The sequence below is a fragment of the Achroia grisella genome, unplaced genomic scaffold, assembly GCF_030625045.1.
Source record: "Achroia grisella isolate CSIRO2021 unplaced genomic scaffold, CSIRO_AGI_Agris_v1 utg770, whole genome shotgun sequence".
NCBI classification, from domain to species: Eukaryota; Metazoa; Arthropoda; class Insecta; order Lepidoptera; family Pyralidae; genus Achroia; species Achroia grisella.
Genome location: NW_026713016.1, coordinates 2,414,407 through 2,427,945, shown reverse-complemented (window position 1 = coordinate 2,427,945; position 13,539 = coordinate 2,414,407). Strand labels below are relative to the sequence as shown.

General features: G+C 34.6%; 3 protein-coding genes and 1 long non-coding RNA gene across 5 annotated transcripts in view; 2 read left to right on the top strand and 2 right to left on the bottom strand.

Moving 5' to 3' along the window:
* Nucleotides 1-88: 88 nt before the first annotated feature.
* LOC131850533 (rhodanese domain-containing protein CG4456-like) lies at nucleotides 89-2,218 on the top strand. Its single transcript, XM_059200781.1, has 4 exons — nucleotides 89-393; nucleotides 925-1,116; nucleotides 1,599-1,761; nucleotides 1,899-2,218. The coding sequence occupies exons 1-4, from the start codon at nucleotides 297-299 to the stop codon at nucleotides 1,948-1,950; spliced, it is 504 nt and encodes a 167-aa protein (XP_059056764.1). The 5' UTR covers nucleotides 89-296; the 3' UTR covers nucleotides 1,951-2,218.
* Nucleotides 2,219-3,374: 1,156 nt separating this feature from the next.
* Nucleotides 3,375-3,717, bottom strand: LOC131850552 (uncharacterized). Of its 2 annotated transcripts, none has more exons than XR_009357843.1 (2): nucleotides 3,593-3,717; nucleotides 3,375-3,516 (listed from the first exon to the last, which is right to left on the bottom strand). It is a non-coding gene; the product is annotated as an uncharacterized LOC131850552 (long non-coding RNA). The 2 variants fall into 2 exon arrangements; XR_009357844.1 differs by having other exon boundaries at nucleotides 3,375-3,507.
* Nucleotides 3,718-5,157: 1,440 nt separating this feature from the next.
* Nucleotides 5,158-6,704, bottom strand: LOC131850427 (peroxiredoxin-2). The gene is made up of 4 exons (XM_059200637.1): nucleotides 6,423-6,704; nucleotides 6,230-6,347; nucleotides 5,482-5,887; nucleotides 5,158-5,302 (listed from the first exon to the last, which is right to left on the bottom strand). Exons 1-4 carry the CDS (start codon nucleotides 6,592-6,594, stop codon nucleotides 5,246-5,248), a joined length of 753 nt encoding a protein of 250 aa, XP_059056620.1. The 5' UTR covers nucleotides 6,595-6,704; the 3' UTR covers nucleotides 5,158-5,245.
* Nucleotides 6,705-7,105: 401 nt separating this feature from the next.
* Nucleotides 7,106-13,539, top strand: part of LOC131850572 (histone-lysine N-methyltransferase 2C-like) — a 45,332-nt gene continuing 38,898 nt past the window's right edge. The window contains exons 1-11 of the mRNA XM_059200855.1: nucleotides 7,106-7,167; nucleotides 7,328-7,415; nucleotides 8,115-8,325; nucleotides 8,563-8,700; nucleotides 8,898-9,245; nucleotides 9,428-9,704; nucleotides 9,789-9,903; nucleotides 10,393-10,512; nucleotides 11,037-11,209; nucleotides 11,478-11,668; nucleotides 13,292-13,425. Of these exons, the coding sequence (XP_059056838.1) occupies nucleotides 7,328-7,415; nucleotides 8,115-8,325; nucleotides 8,563-8,700; nucleotides 8,898-9,245; nucleotides 9,428-9,704; nucleotides 9,789-9,903; nucleotides 10,393-10,512; nucleotides 11,037-11,209; nucleotides 11,478-11,668; nucleotides 13,292-13,425 (1,795 nt within the window). The 5' untranslated portion in view covers nucleotides 7,106-7,167. The remainder of the gene's footprint in view (nucleotides 7,168-7,327; nucleotides 7,416-8,114; nucleotides 8,326-8,562; nucleotides 8,701-8,897; nucleotides 9,246-9,427; nucleotides 9,705-9,788; nucleotides 9,904-10,392; nucleotides 10,513-11,036; nucleotides 11,210-11,477; nucleotides 11,669-13,291; nucleotides 13,426-13,539) is intronic.

Here is a 13,539-nt window from a genome sequence, read left to right as displayed (position 1 = left end):
GAAATAGATTATTTCTGTCCAACCACTCTTTGTGACATATCAAGAACATTTTCAGATTTGACATTTTTGTAGACATCTTCTCATCTTTCTGATCTTTGATCGTTGTTAAATTAAAATGAAATCGTTTGAACTGTGATTAAAATTAAATTTATTATATTGAAATTAATTCAAGCGTCATTACTATTAATTTGTGAACAATAAGATTTTTGTTCCTATTACTGATATTAATAATAGAAAATCTTTACCGCAAAACAAATATTTTAGTGCAAAATTAGTAAATAATAATTTGGGAGACAATGTTGTCAAGAATCTTTATTAGAACCATTCCACTTACAATAAACATGGTCAGTGCTGTGACTAAAAATTCAAAAAGTTTGCGAAAACTGCCAATATGTAAGTATTTTTATATCACTAGACTTACCCAATTGGATAAAACAAACATTAAATTTTAAGTGAAAACCGTACCCGAATCTATCCTCAGCTTATCATCAATCTTAAGCTGTATCTGTGATGTGCACTGACAAAAAATTTAATATTAAGTATTGTTGTAAGTTCTATGTTTCTAAAAATCCCCTGAGTTTCTCATATATGTTTCGTGTATAAATAGCAATAGTTATTATTTTTGTATAATAAAATAAGTATATATTTCAAACCCTTTATATTTTATCATTGTACTGATATATGTTGTTATATCTGTCTTTTTGGGAAGTACAGCATATTGATAAGAAAGATCATATACTTTGTACAAAAGGGAGTGTAAAGTATTAACAACTAGATATAGATGACAGTCTATGGATAAGTTGTTTACACCTAAGTAAATACATTTTAACACTTTTTTAATTAAGATTAAAATGATAAATATAGAAATAGAGATAAATAACATTATCCTTATCAATATATAATCATTATTGCTTACATCACCAGATTGTACACTCAGTAATAACACAATAAACAAGTATCGGATGTATTCGGTACATGTAAATCCTGAAGAGATGATTGTGGATTATGAATATGTGAAAAATGCAACAGAACTTAATAATGTACTAATAGTTGATGTAAGAGAACCAGATGAGATTAAAGAGCATGGCAAAATACCCAACAGCATTAATATTCCATGTAAGTTTTACATTTTTGTTATTTACAACAATTTTAACTTGTTAGATTGTAAAATCAGTATCAGTCTTTCAAGACAAAAATATACTTGTGAGATTCAGATTAATTTTTATTAAAATGTATCTTCAAATCAAATGTATCTATGTATAATATGTATGTATATATGAAAAACAATTATCTATGTATTATTATTTAATTAATTATCTATTATTAATAATTATGAATTATCTAGGACCCATAACACAAGCTTTAGCTAGCTTATCCTGGGTCTAGATGGCGCTGTGTGAATTGTCCTGAGATTATTATTATATATAAACCTTAAATTTTAATGAAGCACAAATACTTTTAGAAATAATAAAATCTTCTATAGAATATCAAATATTACTGAAGTTTTAATTAATAACTGTTATTATTCATAAAAAAATATTTAATATGTAATTAGTTTAGTATGTATAGTATAATTTGTGTACTTGATGCAATTACAGTGGGCAATGTGTCAACAGTTCTAAGTGCTATGTCAGAAAACGACTTTGCACAGACATACAATAGGCCTAAACCATCTGAGAACACCCAAATAATTTTCTATTGTATGATTGGAAAGAGGTCTGGCATGGCACAACAGAATGCCTTGGATTTAGGATACAAAAAGTAAGTATATTTTTTCTAATATAATTAAAATGTCAGTTAAATAAGAAGGTAAAAAATAGAATATTCTTCATTCTATATTGTGATTAAAGTATTATACTGGTCAAAATATAATATTGAATCATTATTAACCTTTTCAGTGTCAAAAATTACCTCGGCAGTTGGACAGAATGGGCAAATAAAGGAAAATAGGACTCTTATACAGTAAAATATTTGTGTAGTGTATTGTTGGTGCTGTAATAAATAATCTAGTCGACTTCATTAAAATATTATATTTTTCTCAAAATTTAATTTAGTTAATATTTTTTTTATAAGTATATACCCTTTACATAATGTTAACACCTGTTTAAATTAAATCATGATGGATTAAAAGATAATTTATACAAGATGAAAAGAATAACAATTGAAAATATTTAACATTATTATGACAAAATCACAGAAAATCCCTGCTAAATCTGGCTGCTGCTGAAGCACTCATTTCTAATGTCCCCATAGACAAAGAATATATAAAACAAAAATAATAATTGGTAATATTCTTATACATAGAAATGTAACATGGTGTCAAAATACTGCTTTCTATTACCACTTTTCGACATTTGAAGGCTGAATTTTTATATATCCAGATAAAAATTCATTTAATTTTGTTTACTGGACCAATCATTCCAACTTCCAAGATATGTCTTAGAGCTGTAATAAAAAATATTACATTTTAATTAATATTTGTCATCACCACCCACAATTTTTGGATCCAATAGTTGAAAATTTTATTAGCTAGTTTTTGGTAACCATTTTCTTAAAATCTTTACTATCTGTAAGAATAAATAATAAATATTGAAATTACATGGTATATTAATACTGGATGGAATCTTTCCAGTATTATTTACTTCATCTGAATGTAATTTGATCCTCATTTTCACTTTTCTTAAAATTTTTACTATCTGTAAGATGTCTTATGTAAATTATTAGTTTAACTTTCATTCAGCACTATAAATTGCTTTACAAAAAAGCATAGTATAAAATTACTTGTATGACAAACAGCAATCTGATCATATGTCTATCCTGCTGCTCATGTATACATGAAGATGAATGCCACTTAGCATCAGGTGTACTGTCAGCTTGGTTGCCATTCAGTTCAGTTCAACAATTACCAATAGCACATTATTTCCTATATTTTGATGTTTGTGCAATATATACCAAACCAAACAGATAATATAAAATAGTGTGAATAATAAAGTTATATTCAATTCAGAAGAAAAAAGTTACTATGAACAATTATTATTACATTACAACTTATATTAAAATTATAAGAGTTTATTCATTTGATTTTAAAGTAAAATATGGTGTTATTTTACTTTAAAATCAAATGAATAGGTCCCACAGTGTCAACTGGTCCTGAGCCAAGTAGTTTAGTGTTTTTTATTAGATGATAAATGGTACACCCAATAACTGTTTATGCTGTGGGGCACTCATGGAGGATGATGAGTATGAGCTACAATACTTTTATCCTATAAAAAATACGAACATAAACAAATAGAAATTAGTATCCAATAAAGAAAATATATCAGAAATCGAAGTAATGTAAAATAATTAAAGTAAAAAATACTACTACAATACAAACTAAGTTATTTCTGGCAGTAGTAAGTCGTGCTGTTGGTCGTAATGATTTCAATGCAACTCGAAAGAGTATTTCCGAACAAAGTACAAACATCATGCAGTTTCGTAATTACCCTTCACCAAACAACCTAAAATCTAAATAAGCTCTTACAAAAATACACAATAGTTCGAGACACGATAACATAACAAAATATGTACATAGATTCTTATAATTACATACTTTGAACTTGACAATACAAGAGGATACAATTATTATTGAAATAATTCTATACTTTTTGAAAAAAGAATAATGAAAAAAAATATAATCTAATCTAATATTTTTAGAAAACCAATTCAAACATTTTATTTCATATATACCTATATATTTCTGATGGTAATGACAATTTGACATTGAAAGATTTTAAGGTCGTTATGTTAAATAGATTGCTTCTCTATGGTAGGTATAACTAAATAAAACTTAAAATTAAATTTCAATAATTATAATCAATCTCCCTTTCAATGCTGTAGAAAGATAGTGGTATAGCTGCGACACCTATTTATTTAATTGTAAAAATTAATTTTGAAATATTAGTATGTATTATATATACTGTATGTACAACGACCACAATAAGACATTTTTTTGCGGTTCCCGTACCTACATATAGTATTAAGCAGCTAAAGATTTTAAATAGGTGTATGGTTTATGAAATATGGACACCGTTACGAAGGTCATTTTTTTTTTATTTTATAAAAAAAGGTGTTTGTTTTAGCGAAATAATCTGCGCTGTGGTACAACTCAGTTATACTACAAGATAAATGCTGAGAGGCAGTCTTATTCAGCGTTACCAATAAGTTTTTAGGTAATAAGAATACTGTTGTAATTCTGAATTGTTAATAAATATGTCAATTACAAAAAACCTTATATTTCATATATTCATTAATACATATACTTTGTTGTAGTTGTGTGCTAATGCTTATGATTTAAACATCGGCAAATTATTTTTGAGTAACATGTTAAAATGAGTAATTAATATTAATTTCCGATAGTGCCACATGCTTATTTAAAAAATACAAAAAGCTGTCAACAGGTAATGTTACTTTAGACTACGATATAAAAAAAACAGACATACTTACAGTAACATGAGAAAAGTAATTATATTTGAATAAAATTAAATACTTACATTTTTGTTTATGTTCTCATTATTTCCAATGAATTAATATCTGAAGTGGGGGATTGTTAGTAATTAATGAGGAATATAAAAATAAACTGTATAGAAAACTTCTAGTGATTTATTAAAAAAATATATAACAATAGAAATAATTCACAATTAAAAAAAAATTTGTAAAAAGTATAACATACTATTTACTTAATATGTATTAAGTACCTCTTTATTTAAACAGCTAGGTATACTTAGGCAATATAGGATTCATGCTACTTTATTATACATATAAAAAATCATTGTTAACTTTCACTGAGCAATTATACACAAAATAATTATTACTATACAAAATAAATGGATATAATAATATATAATAGAATGGCATAGTATGAATAGTGATGTATTATATCAGTCTTAATCATTTTCCTTTTAACTGAGTAGGAGTATTTATTTATTATCTATATTATATGTGACCCATTTTACTACAAAAATAGTACTAATCCCATAAGTATATTTAAAAGTTATCCAAACATTTAGTGACTAAATGGAAGAAAATAGTAAATACTTAGGTCATATGAACTTGTATTTACATGTAAAAATATTTTCTTAACTTTTACAATAACTATACATGATCCTTATATAGTCAAATATTATTATTTATGCTAATACTTATAATGATGTTAATTTGTTCATTTTATTTCTTTCTTTAGTCTTCTAAATTGGAAATATTATTTTTAATTAAATGATACTTTTTCAAAATATTTTTTCTTCTCATTTGGATTTGGTATAATCTGAAAGAAAACGATAATATAACATTAAAATTATAATCAAGATGATCATGGCTAGTAAAAACCCGGTTATCATCAGTTCAGTACTTGTTATTTTTTAAATTGAATACTTATATAGTTATAAAAGTACAGAACTGTTTTAATAAATTAATTTCTGACTTTCATTATTAGAATCTACTTACAGTATCTTGGCCCGGTTTCCAACCAGCTGGGCACACTTCACCATGCTTATCAGTGTATTGGAATGCTTGAACTAGCCGAAGAGTTTCATCAACTGATCTACCAACTGGCAAATCATTCATTGTAATCTGCCTTAAAACACCCTTGTCATCAATAATAAATAATCCTCTCAAGGTGTGCCCCAAGTCTTCCAAATAGACACCATAATCTTTTGCAATTGAGTGAGTCAAATCACTTAGAAGTGGAATGTTAATTTTTCCAAGACCTCCTTCTTTACGTGGAGTATTAATCCATGCTAAATGGGTAAAATGTGAGTCAACTGAACATGCTACCACTTCTGTATTAATCTTTCTGAACTCTTCAATCCTTTCAGAAAATGCTAATATTTCTGTTGGACATACAAAGGTGCTGAAAAAGATTATTTTGTAATCCATTAACACACTAGTTCCATTTGTTTTTCTGAGAATTAAGTTATTTTTAAATAAAGGTTTAATGTTTATGCATTTACAACACAACAATCAGGCTTATGTTTTTATTAGTTTCCATGAACCAACTATTGAAAAATTTTATATACAAATTCATAGCTGATGTGGTTTAGTAGTTCAAATATAGGTGATCTAAAAACTATCATTGATTTCATTAAAGTTGGTTAATTAATTTAGATTAACCACTATTTATTAATTAGACAAACATAGTGACAAGATTATTATATGTATATATATTAGTAGTTTATTTATAATAGGTACTTACAAATCTAAAGGGTAAAAGAAGAATACTAAATATTTTCCTTTGAAACTTGTTAAAGAAAGTTGCTTAAATTCTCCATCTATGACAGCAGTTGTTTCCCATTCCGGTGCCGGCTTTGATACTGTATATAATATAGAAATTCATTATTTATTATTAACATATAAAAAACACTTTAATTCCTTAGATAAATACTCACTCATTGCCTTCGTAAATTGTAATTTATGGTCAACCTTTCTTGCACCGCCGGGAAAAACATTGCCGCTACCAAAGGAATAACATGATTCGCTATCAAATAGAGATGAGTTACAAATATTACACGTACTTAACACGAAAACTAACGCTATAAAATTATATCTCATGTGCTGCATGATGTGGTGACCACAAATTATTGTTATTGTTAACTAAAAATTATTAAAATTGTTTCCGATTAAAGAAAATTGAAAAAATAACTGAACAACACGTCAGCGGTCAGGGGTAGCAAAACCAAAGACAAATACATAACAATACAGATCACTATGTAGATCATAGAGTTATGCCTTAAGTAGTCCAATACATAAAGTACTCTGTTCCGTAGAGATGCGCAAATTTTAGACAGAAAATTCGGAAATTTTCGTGATCTCATAATTATGTACTGTGAAATTCTTAATTTAATTTATCTTAAATAGAAGATAAATAATAATGAGAATTTTTATTTCTGAGTGTATTGTGTCTCGATTGTATTTCAATACATAGACAGTATTATTATCGATTGTATTATTTTAAATGTCTTTGCTTAGACTGTTCGCATCACTAGTTATTGTACGCTTCTTTTGCAGTGAAATGCTGTATTATTTTCTTGTATTTCTGTTTTAATGTAGTTTATTAAAAAAATGTGTTTACGTTTTGTATTAAATTTCATTTATTAATTTTGACACGGGTTAAGTCCATCGCAAACTCTTGCGGTAAGTTTTAAAAGTAAACTTTGTAATCCACTTGTCGTTCACTATGGCGGTCTTCATTTACATTATTCCTATCCTGTCGTAAATAATTTCGTCATAACCAATAAAGTATAGAATTCAGTGTGTTTTTTAAATTTATTGTGACTTTATGTTCGTTTTTTAGATGGACGTACCAGATGAAGGTGTTTTGGATGTAGACTTATTGGGTGACGATGGTTCAGAGGATGAAAGTGAAGCACAACCCTCTTCAGGTACGCGAGCGCCAAAATTGGGAGTCTAATGTGCATAATTCCACTACCAAACTTTATTGTTACCACATTACTTAATTTTGATATAAGTAAACCTTTCAATGGTCTTGACACTCATATAAATATCTATGCCATAATTGACCATTGGCAAAACTACTGGTTACATATTTAGAAAAACCTTATATCTTCATCTAAATATCTTCTTTTGTCTAATACACAAAGTAGAGATAAATAGTTAAAAAAGGTATAATTGTACAGTACTCAGGATTAGTTAACATAGAAAGCTGTTTATTGCATTTTTATCTTTGATTCACTAATATTAATATAATAAAGCCCGCATTGTATGAATTCCAAGCGAAGTATAACAGATTTATTTAATTTCCCATTTAACATAGTTTTGTTTACAATGTTTTTATACAAAACCGTGAAGTCACTTCAGCAGTTTAGTGATTTAGTGTGTGTAGTTATTGAATTGTGATGAATTGAGTATCTAACTGACTATCACTCCTCTGGATCTTCTCCATATTGAGAGTGTCAAATTTTTAATTTGTATTATTAATTAGAATTTATATCATAATATAAAATAAGAAGTTCTATGTATTTGTAAATAGAACAGTTTTTTTATAGTTACTGATTTTGTGATGATAGTGAAAATTATCGTTATTATACAACTGTAACTTTAGTTTGTTATTAACTTTTTAGACTTTTATCCTGGGCCGGGATCAACCCCAACTTCCTGTGCATCATCACCTCGTGGAGAAGAACCGGCTTCTCCACATGCAGTGGTATCACAACCATCATTTTTCCACCAACAACCATATACACGACCATTTTTCACATCTGGCCGAAGGGGACCTGGTAGACCTCGAAAAGATGGCCCTAAGTTGACACGAGAGGGCAAAGTTGTTAGAAGGTAAGAACTATATTGAACATATTCTAAGGAATATCCAATGTCTCTGTATTTTAGAATTACTACAAAAATAGTTTTTAGTGAATGTTTTTGTACAAATTGATACAAATTTTGTTGTATTTATGAGTAAACACATTTTATGGATTATTAATGACTATACTGTTATTAAACAGTCTAAATTGTTCAAATTACATTCTGATAGGATTGATTTGGTTATGTATCTAAAATTATTATTTACAGATATAGAGGTAATCCTGGTTCTCTTAGGGGTGCTAAGAGACATAGAGGCAGTAGAGAAGATACACTAGATGATGTTATGGATGAGGATGATTTCACCATGCCTGCACCTGAAGAACCACCCTACACCCCAGAAAAATGGTATGAAATGAATTTAAAATTTTTGTGTAACACTTTGTAAGAACAGTATTTTAGCCTTATAATCTATTTGGGCTTTTTTAGACCCATTTTATTTTAATTGACAAAAACATCATTCAGTGCTATCAAATATAGATATTGTATTGAGTTTTCTGTGCAATTTATGTAAATGAATTTGCATAAACTTTAAACAATTTCAGGCCAGGCAAAGTATGCGCCCTTTGCAATCTCAGCGAACGTAGTCAACTGGGACAAGGAGAGATGAGGCAAATCTTATGTAATATTGAAGGGTCCGGCGGCAGCACCCCGGGGGCCGGGTCGGGTGGCGCCACGCCCACCGGGGCGGCGCCACCTGCCGGCCCCGCCCTCACCCCGTCTCCCTCCCCCTCCGCCTTAGTGCCCGGTGTACCGGGCGCGGCCCCGCACCCCGTGTCCGCGCCCTCCCCGCACCACACGCTGGGCTCGCCACCGCCCGACCTGCTGGACCCCAACCAGCAGCAATTGGCGTTACCCCTCAGCAGGCGACAGAAAGCCTTTAATAAGTGCAAGTGAGTCTTTCTAAATTTCGTATTCATAAGTATCACAGTTTATTTTAGTAATCACAGGACTAGATAATATGTACTCACTGTTTTTCTATCAATTATATCTCAGATTATTGAATTCTTTTTCATATGTTGTAAATTGTTTTTACTTATTGTAGCAAATGATATGATTTTATTTATTATTTTAGGACACCACTATTCAATACAGAGCACACAGACGAGTTATCAATAATAGGCCATCAAGAAGTTCTAGAGTTACCAGCAGTAGTGACGTCTGGTGCTTTCTACCTGCATCGCTGCTGCCTTGACTTCAGTCCACCATTTCAGGACCAGGTGGCCTTAGCTGGAAATATAGTAGATGAAAAGGAAACATTGGAGGACACAAGAATTAAAGGAATTGTTAATAATGCATTGTCAAGAAAATGTGCCTTTTGTTCAAGACATGGTGCTAGTATTCCTTGTAAAGTAAGTTTTATAGTTTTAGTTGAAAATTTAATGAAATTGCATTTACTATTTTTCTATGAAATTATACAAATTATTTTTCAACAGGGGAGTTGCAACAAGTTCTTTCACTTACCGTGTGTATTGGCTTCAGGAGGTTTCATGGATTTTCCAAACAAATTTTCTTTCTGCAAAGACCATCTATATCAAGTAACACTAAATTGTAAGTTTAAAATTTAAAATTTATCATGCTAATATAGAGATAGCCTTAGCTTCAAACACATAAATATGTACAGTTTTTATGTGTATTTAAGCTCTGAGTATGTATTCAACACATACTACTTAGTAGTATGTGTCAATCAAACTGGATATTGAATTTAATACTCATTTATAATTTTCATGTACATATAAAGTGTATTTCTTTGCAAAACATGTCTGCCAAGTACACTTTTATTTTTATTTATTTCTTTATTGACTATAGAATATTTCATAATTTAACAGAAACATTTACTATGAGTTCAAATAGGTGCAATCAATATTGATTAGATATATGTTATTAATTATTTTGTACATCAGTTTCTGAGTCAAAATATTCTTTAGGCAAAACTGCCTCCTCCAGAGTTTTCCATGTGTTTCTATCTTACCAATTGGGGCCAGAAAATTGTGTAGTAATATAACGTGTTAATTGTGTACCTATGGACACTGTGTGCAGGTGCTACAGACATGGAGTGTCGCACATGCCGCACGGTGGGCGACCTCGCTAACCTGATGACGTGCGTCGTGTGCGGCGCGCATCACCACGGAACCTGCGTCGGCCTCGCGCAGCTGCCAGGTCAGTATGCGCTCCTCTCTCTGAATCCTGCTATATCCTTAACCTGTTTGTAGGATTGTCACAATAGATATGCATATTATGTGTGTCAAGATCTGTGAGTGGAAATAGTGAGCGATACATGCAGTGAGTTTCTTTTTCGAACTATTCTAATGCTTTTAACGCAGATGGCATTCCAAACCTGTTTAAGGACATATTGAGTGGTAGTGACTCCTGCCTAATGGATACGATATCAGTCTGAGGACACCGCTATAGATTCTAATCTAGGCTCAGGCCGTCGTAATATCGATCCCCATTTGAATCGGAGTGGCGATAAATTGACGACGAGACACGACGGGGGGCGCCGGTGCTTAGTGCATGGTTAATAGCACTGTGTAGTTGAGATCGTCGTCTTCACGGGGGAGGACGGTGTCGTGTTTGTGTGATATATCGGTAGGGCCGCAACGGATGCACCCGAAGGAAGCTTAGCTGCCGTTATGGGTTCGGCGGAATGCGTGCAGTGAGTATTAAGGCATCGGTATGTGCAGGCGTGCGTGCGGGCTGGGCGTGCCGCTCGTGCCGCGCGTGCCAGGTGTGCCGCGCGGACGTCGCCGGCGCGGAGTGGCGCGCGGTCACCTGCGAGCAGTGCGACAAGCTCTACCACGCCACCTGTCTGCGCCCAGTCATGGCCACCGTGCCCAAGTACGGCTGGAAGTGCAAGGTCAGTAGACATTTCCCCAAAAGAATATGACTAATAATTTCATTTATTGACAAGACTTGAGATAAAAAGGTTAGATACATAAAGGAAATTATGAATCAATTGAATAGTGACATTAATAGTTATGAGGCTACAGAACACAATACAGTATTCTAAACAAATATTCTAAACAATAATAAATAAAATTAATTATTTATGCTTAGTATTTTAGTGACAAGCCATGTAAAAGTATGAGCTCATGCATGATAGAGACGTGTACGTTGTTGTGTAGTGCTGCCGCGTGTGCTCGGACTGCGGCGCGCGTTCCCCGGGCGCGGGCCCGTCGTCGCGCTGGCACGCGCACTACACGGTGTGCGACTCGTGCTACCAGCAGCGCAACAAGGGCTCCTGCTGCCCGCTGTGTCGCCGCGCCTACCGCGCCGCCGCCTACCGCGACATGATCCGCTGCACGCTCTGCAAGAGGTACCGCCCACTCCACTCTCACACTCCCCCACGTGCAGACAGCCTGCACGCGCACTACACGGTGTGCGACTCGTGCTACCAGCAGCGCAACAAGGGCTCCTGCTGCCCGCTGTGTCGCCGCGCCTACCGCGCCGCCGCCTACCGCGACATGATCCGCTGCACGCTCTGCAAGAGGTACCGCCCACTCCACTCTCACACTCCCCCACGTGCAGACAGCCTGCACGCGCACTACACGGTGTGCGACTCGTGCTACCAGCAGCGCAACAAGGGCTCCTGCTGCCCGCTGTGTCGCCGCGCCTACCGCGCCGCCGCCTACCGCGACATGATCCGCTGCACGCTCTGCAAGAGGTACCGCCCACTCCACTCTCACACTCCCCCACGTGCAGACAGCCTGCACGCGCACTACACGGTGTGCGACTCGTGCTACCAGCAGCGCAACAAGGGCTCCTGCTGCCCGCTGTGTCGCCGCGCCTACCGCGCCGCCGCCTACCGCGACATGATCCGCTGCACGCTCTGCAAGAGGTACCGCCCACTCCACTCTCACACTCCCCCACGTGCAGACAGCCTGCACGCGCACTACACGGTGTGCGACTCGTGCTACCAGCAGCGCAACAAGGGCTCCTGCTGCCCGCTGTGTCGCCGCGCCTACCGCGCCGCCGCCTACCGCGACATGATCCGCTGCACGCTCTGCAAGAGGTACCGCCCACTCCACTCTCACACTCCCCCACGTGCAGACAGCCTGCACGCGCACTACACGGTGTGCGACTCGTGCTACCAGCAGCGCAACAAGGGCTCCTGCTGCCCGCTGTGTCGCCGCGCCTACCGCGCCGCCGCCTACCGCGACATGATCCGCTGCACGCTCTGCAAGAGGTACCGCCCACTCCACTCTCACACTCCCCCACGTGCAGACAGCCTGCACGCGCACTTCGTACTGTAGTGGCTTGGTATAGGTAGTAACAATACCACTATTCATTTATTACTATATTACAGATTATATGAACAACTTACTAGGGTTTGTACTATGTAAGTCGAATACAGTGAGTGAGACGGCAATACAAGTGCGCTCCCGTTCGCACTGAGGTTATAAATATAAGCGAGCGAAGCGAGGTGGTCGCGTTGCGCTAGCAGTTTTTTTTTTTTGTGGATGATAATGGAATACTACACCCGCCTGCGCTAACGGTTTACGCTGACGGGGCACCAGTGGAGGATGATTAGATGAGCATGAGGTCAGGTCAGTTAGCCCATCGTGACAAATTCACCAGGAATTTAACTCGATGGTTTCCAGGGGGAACCGCGTGGAGGTCGACCTGACAAGGTACATTGCTAGCAATGGGGTTATAAATCTACACTATATACAATCTACTAACGATCCCCTTTCCCCCCTGCGCTAGCAGTTAGTGCGCAGCGGTATTGTACAAATCATGCTACAGTAATCATCATTTATATACCATTATTTCTTATCAAACTGCTCAGGACAAGTATACTGAAGAAGATGTTCATCATTAGATTAATTATAAACTGTTACATTATGTAAATAGTATCTAGTATTATCTGTTCACTGCAGAACAACATGTAAATTATTAGTGTAAACGAGAGGTTTTAAATTATAATTAATATTAACAGGTATGTCCACGGCACATGTGATCCTGATGCGGAACCGCAACAATATAAACTGAAGAAGGAACAGAATCCTAGTTATGAATACAGTTGTCCATCATGCAAGAGTCACATGCAATTAGCCGGTACTAAAAGTGGATGTAAGCCTTTTTTTAATTCAGTTAGATAATTAGTTTAAAATTTGGTTCAACTAAAAAAAAACAACTTTAGCGATTGATAAATAGTAATTAATTGTTCAAAACCTTGTAATAATA

Bases quoted from the DNA above. Each gene is read 5' to 3' on its own strand.
- LOC131850533 (XM_059200781.1), top strand. From the start codon at position 297: ATGTTGTCAAGAATCTTTATTAGAACCATTCCACTTACAATAAACATG. The intron at 394-924 runs GTAAGTATTTTT...TTACATCACCAG, and splicing joins TTTGCGAAAACTGCCAATAT to ATTGTACACTCAGTAATAAC. The intron at 1,117-1,598 runs GTAAGTTTTACA...ATGCAATTACAG, and splicing joins CAACAGCATTAATATTCCAT to TGGGCAATGTGTCAACAGTT.
- LOC131850427 (XM_059200637.1), bottom strand. From the start codon at position 6,594: ATGCAGCACATGAGATATAATTTTATAGCGTTAGTTTTCGTGTTAAGT. The intron at 6,348-6,422 runs GTGAGTATTTAT...TATTATATACAG, and splicing joins ACAATTTACGAAGGCAATGA to TATCAAAGCCGGCACCGGAA. The intron at 5,888-6,229 runs GTAAGTACCTAT...AATCTTTTTCAG, and splicing joins TTCTTTTACCCTTTAGATTT to CACCTTTGTATGTCCAACAG.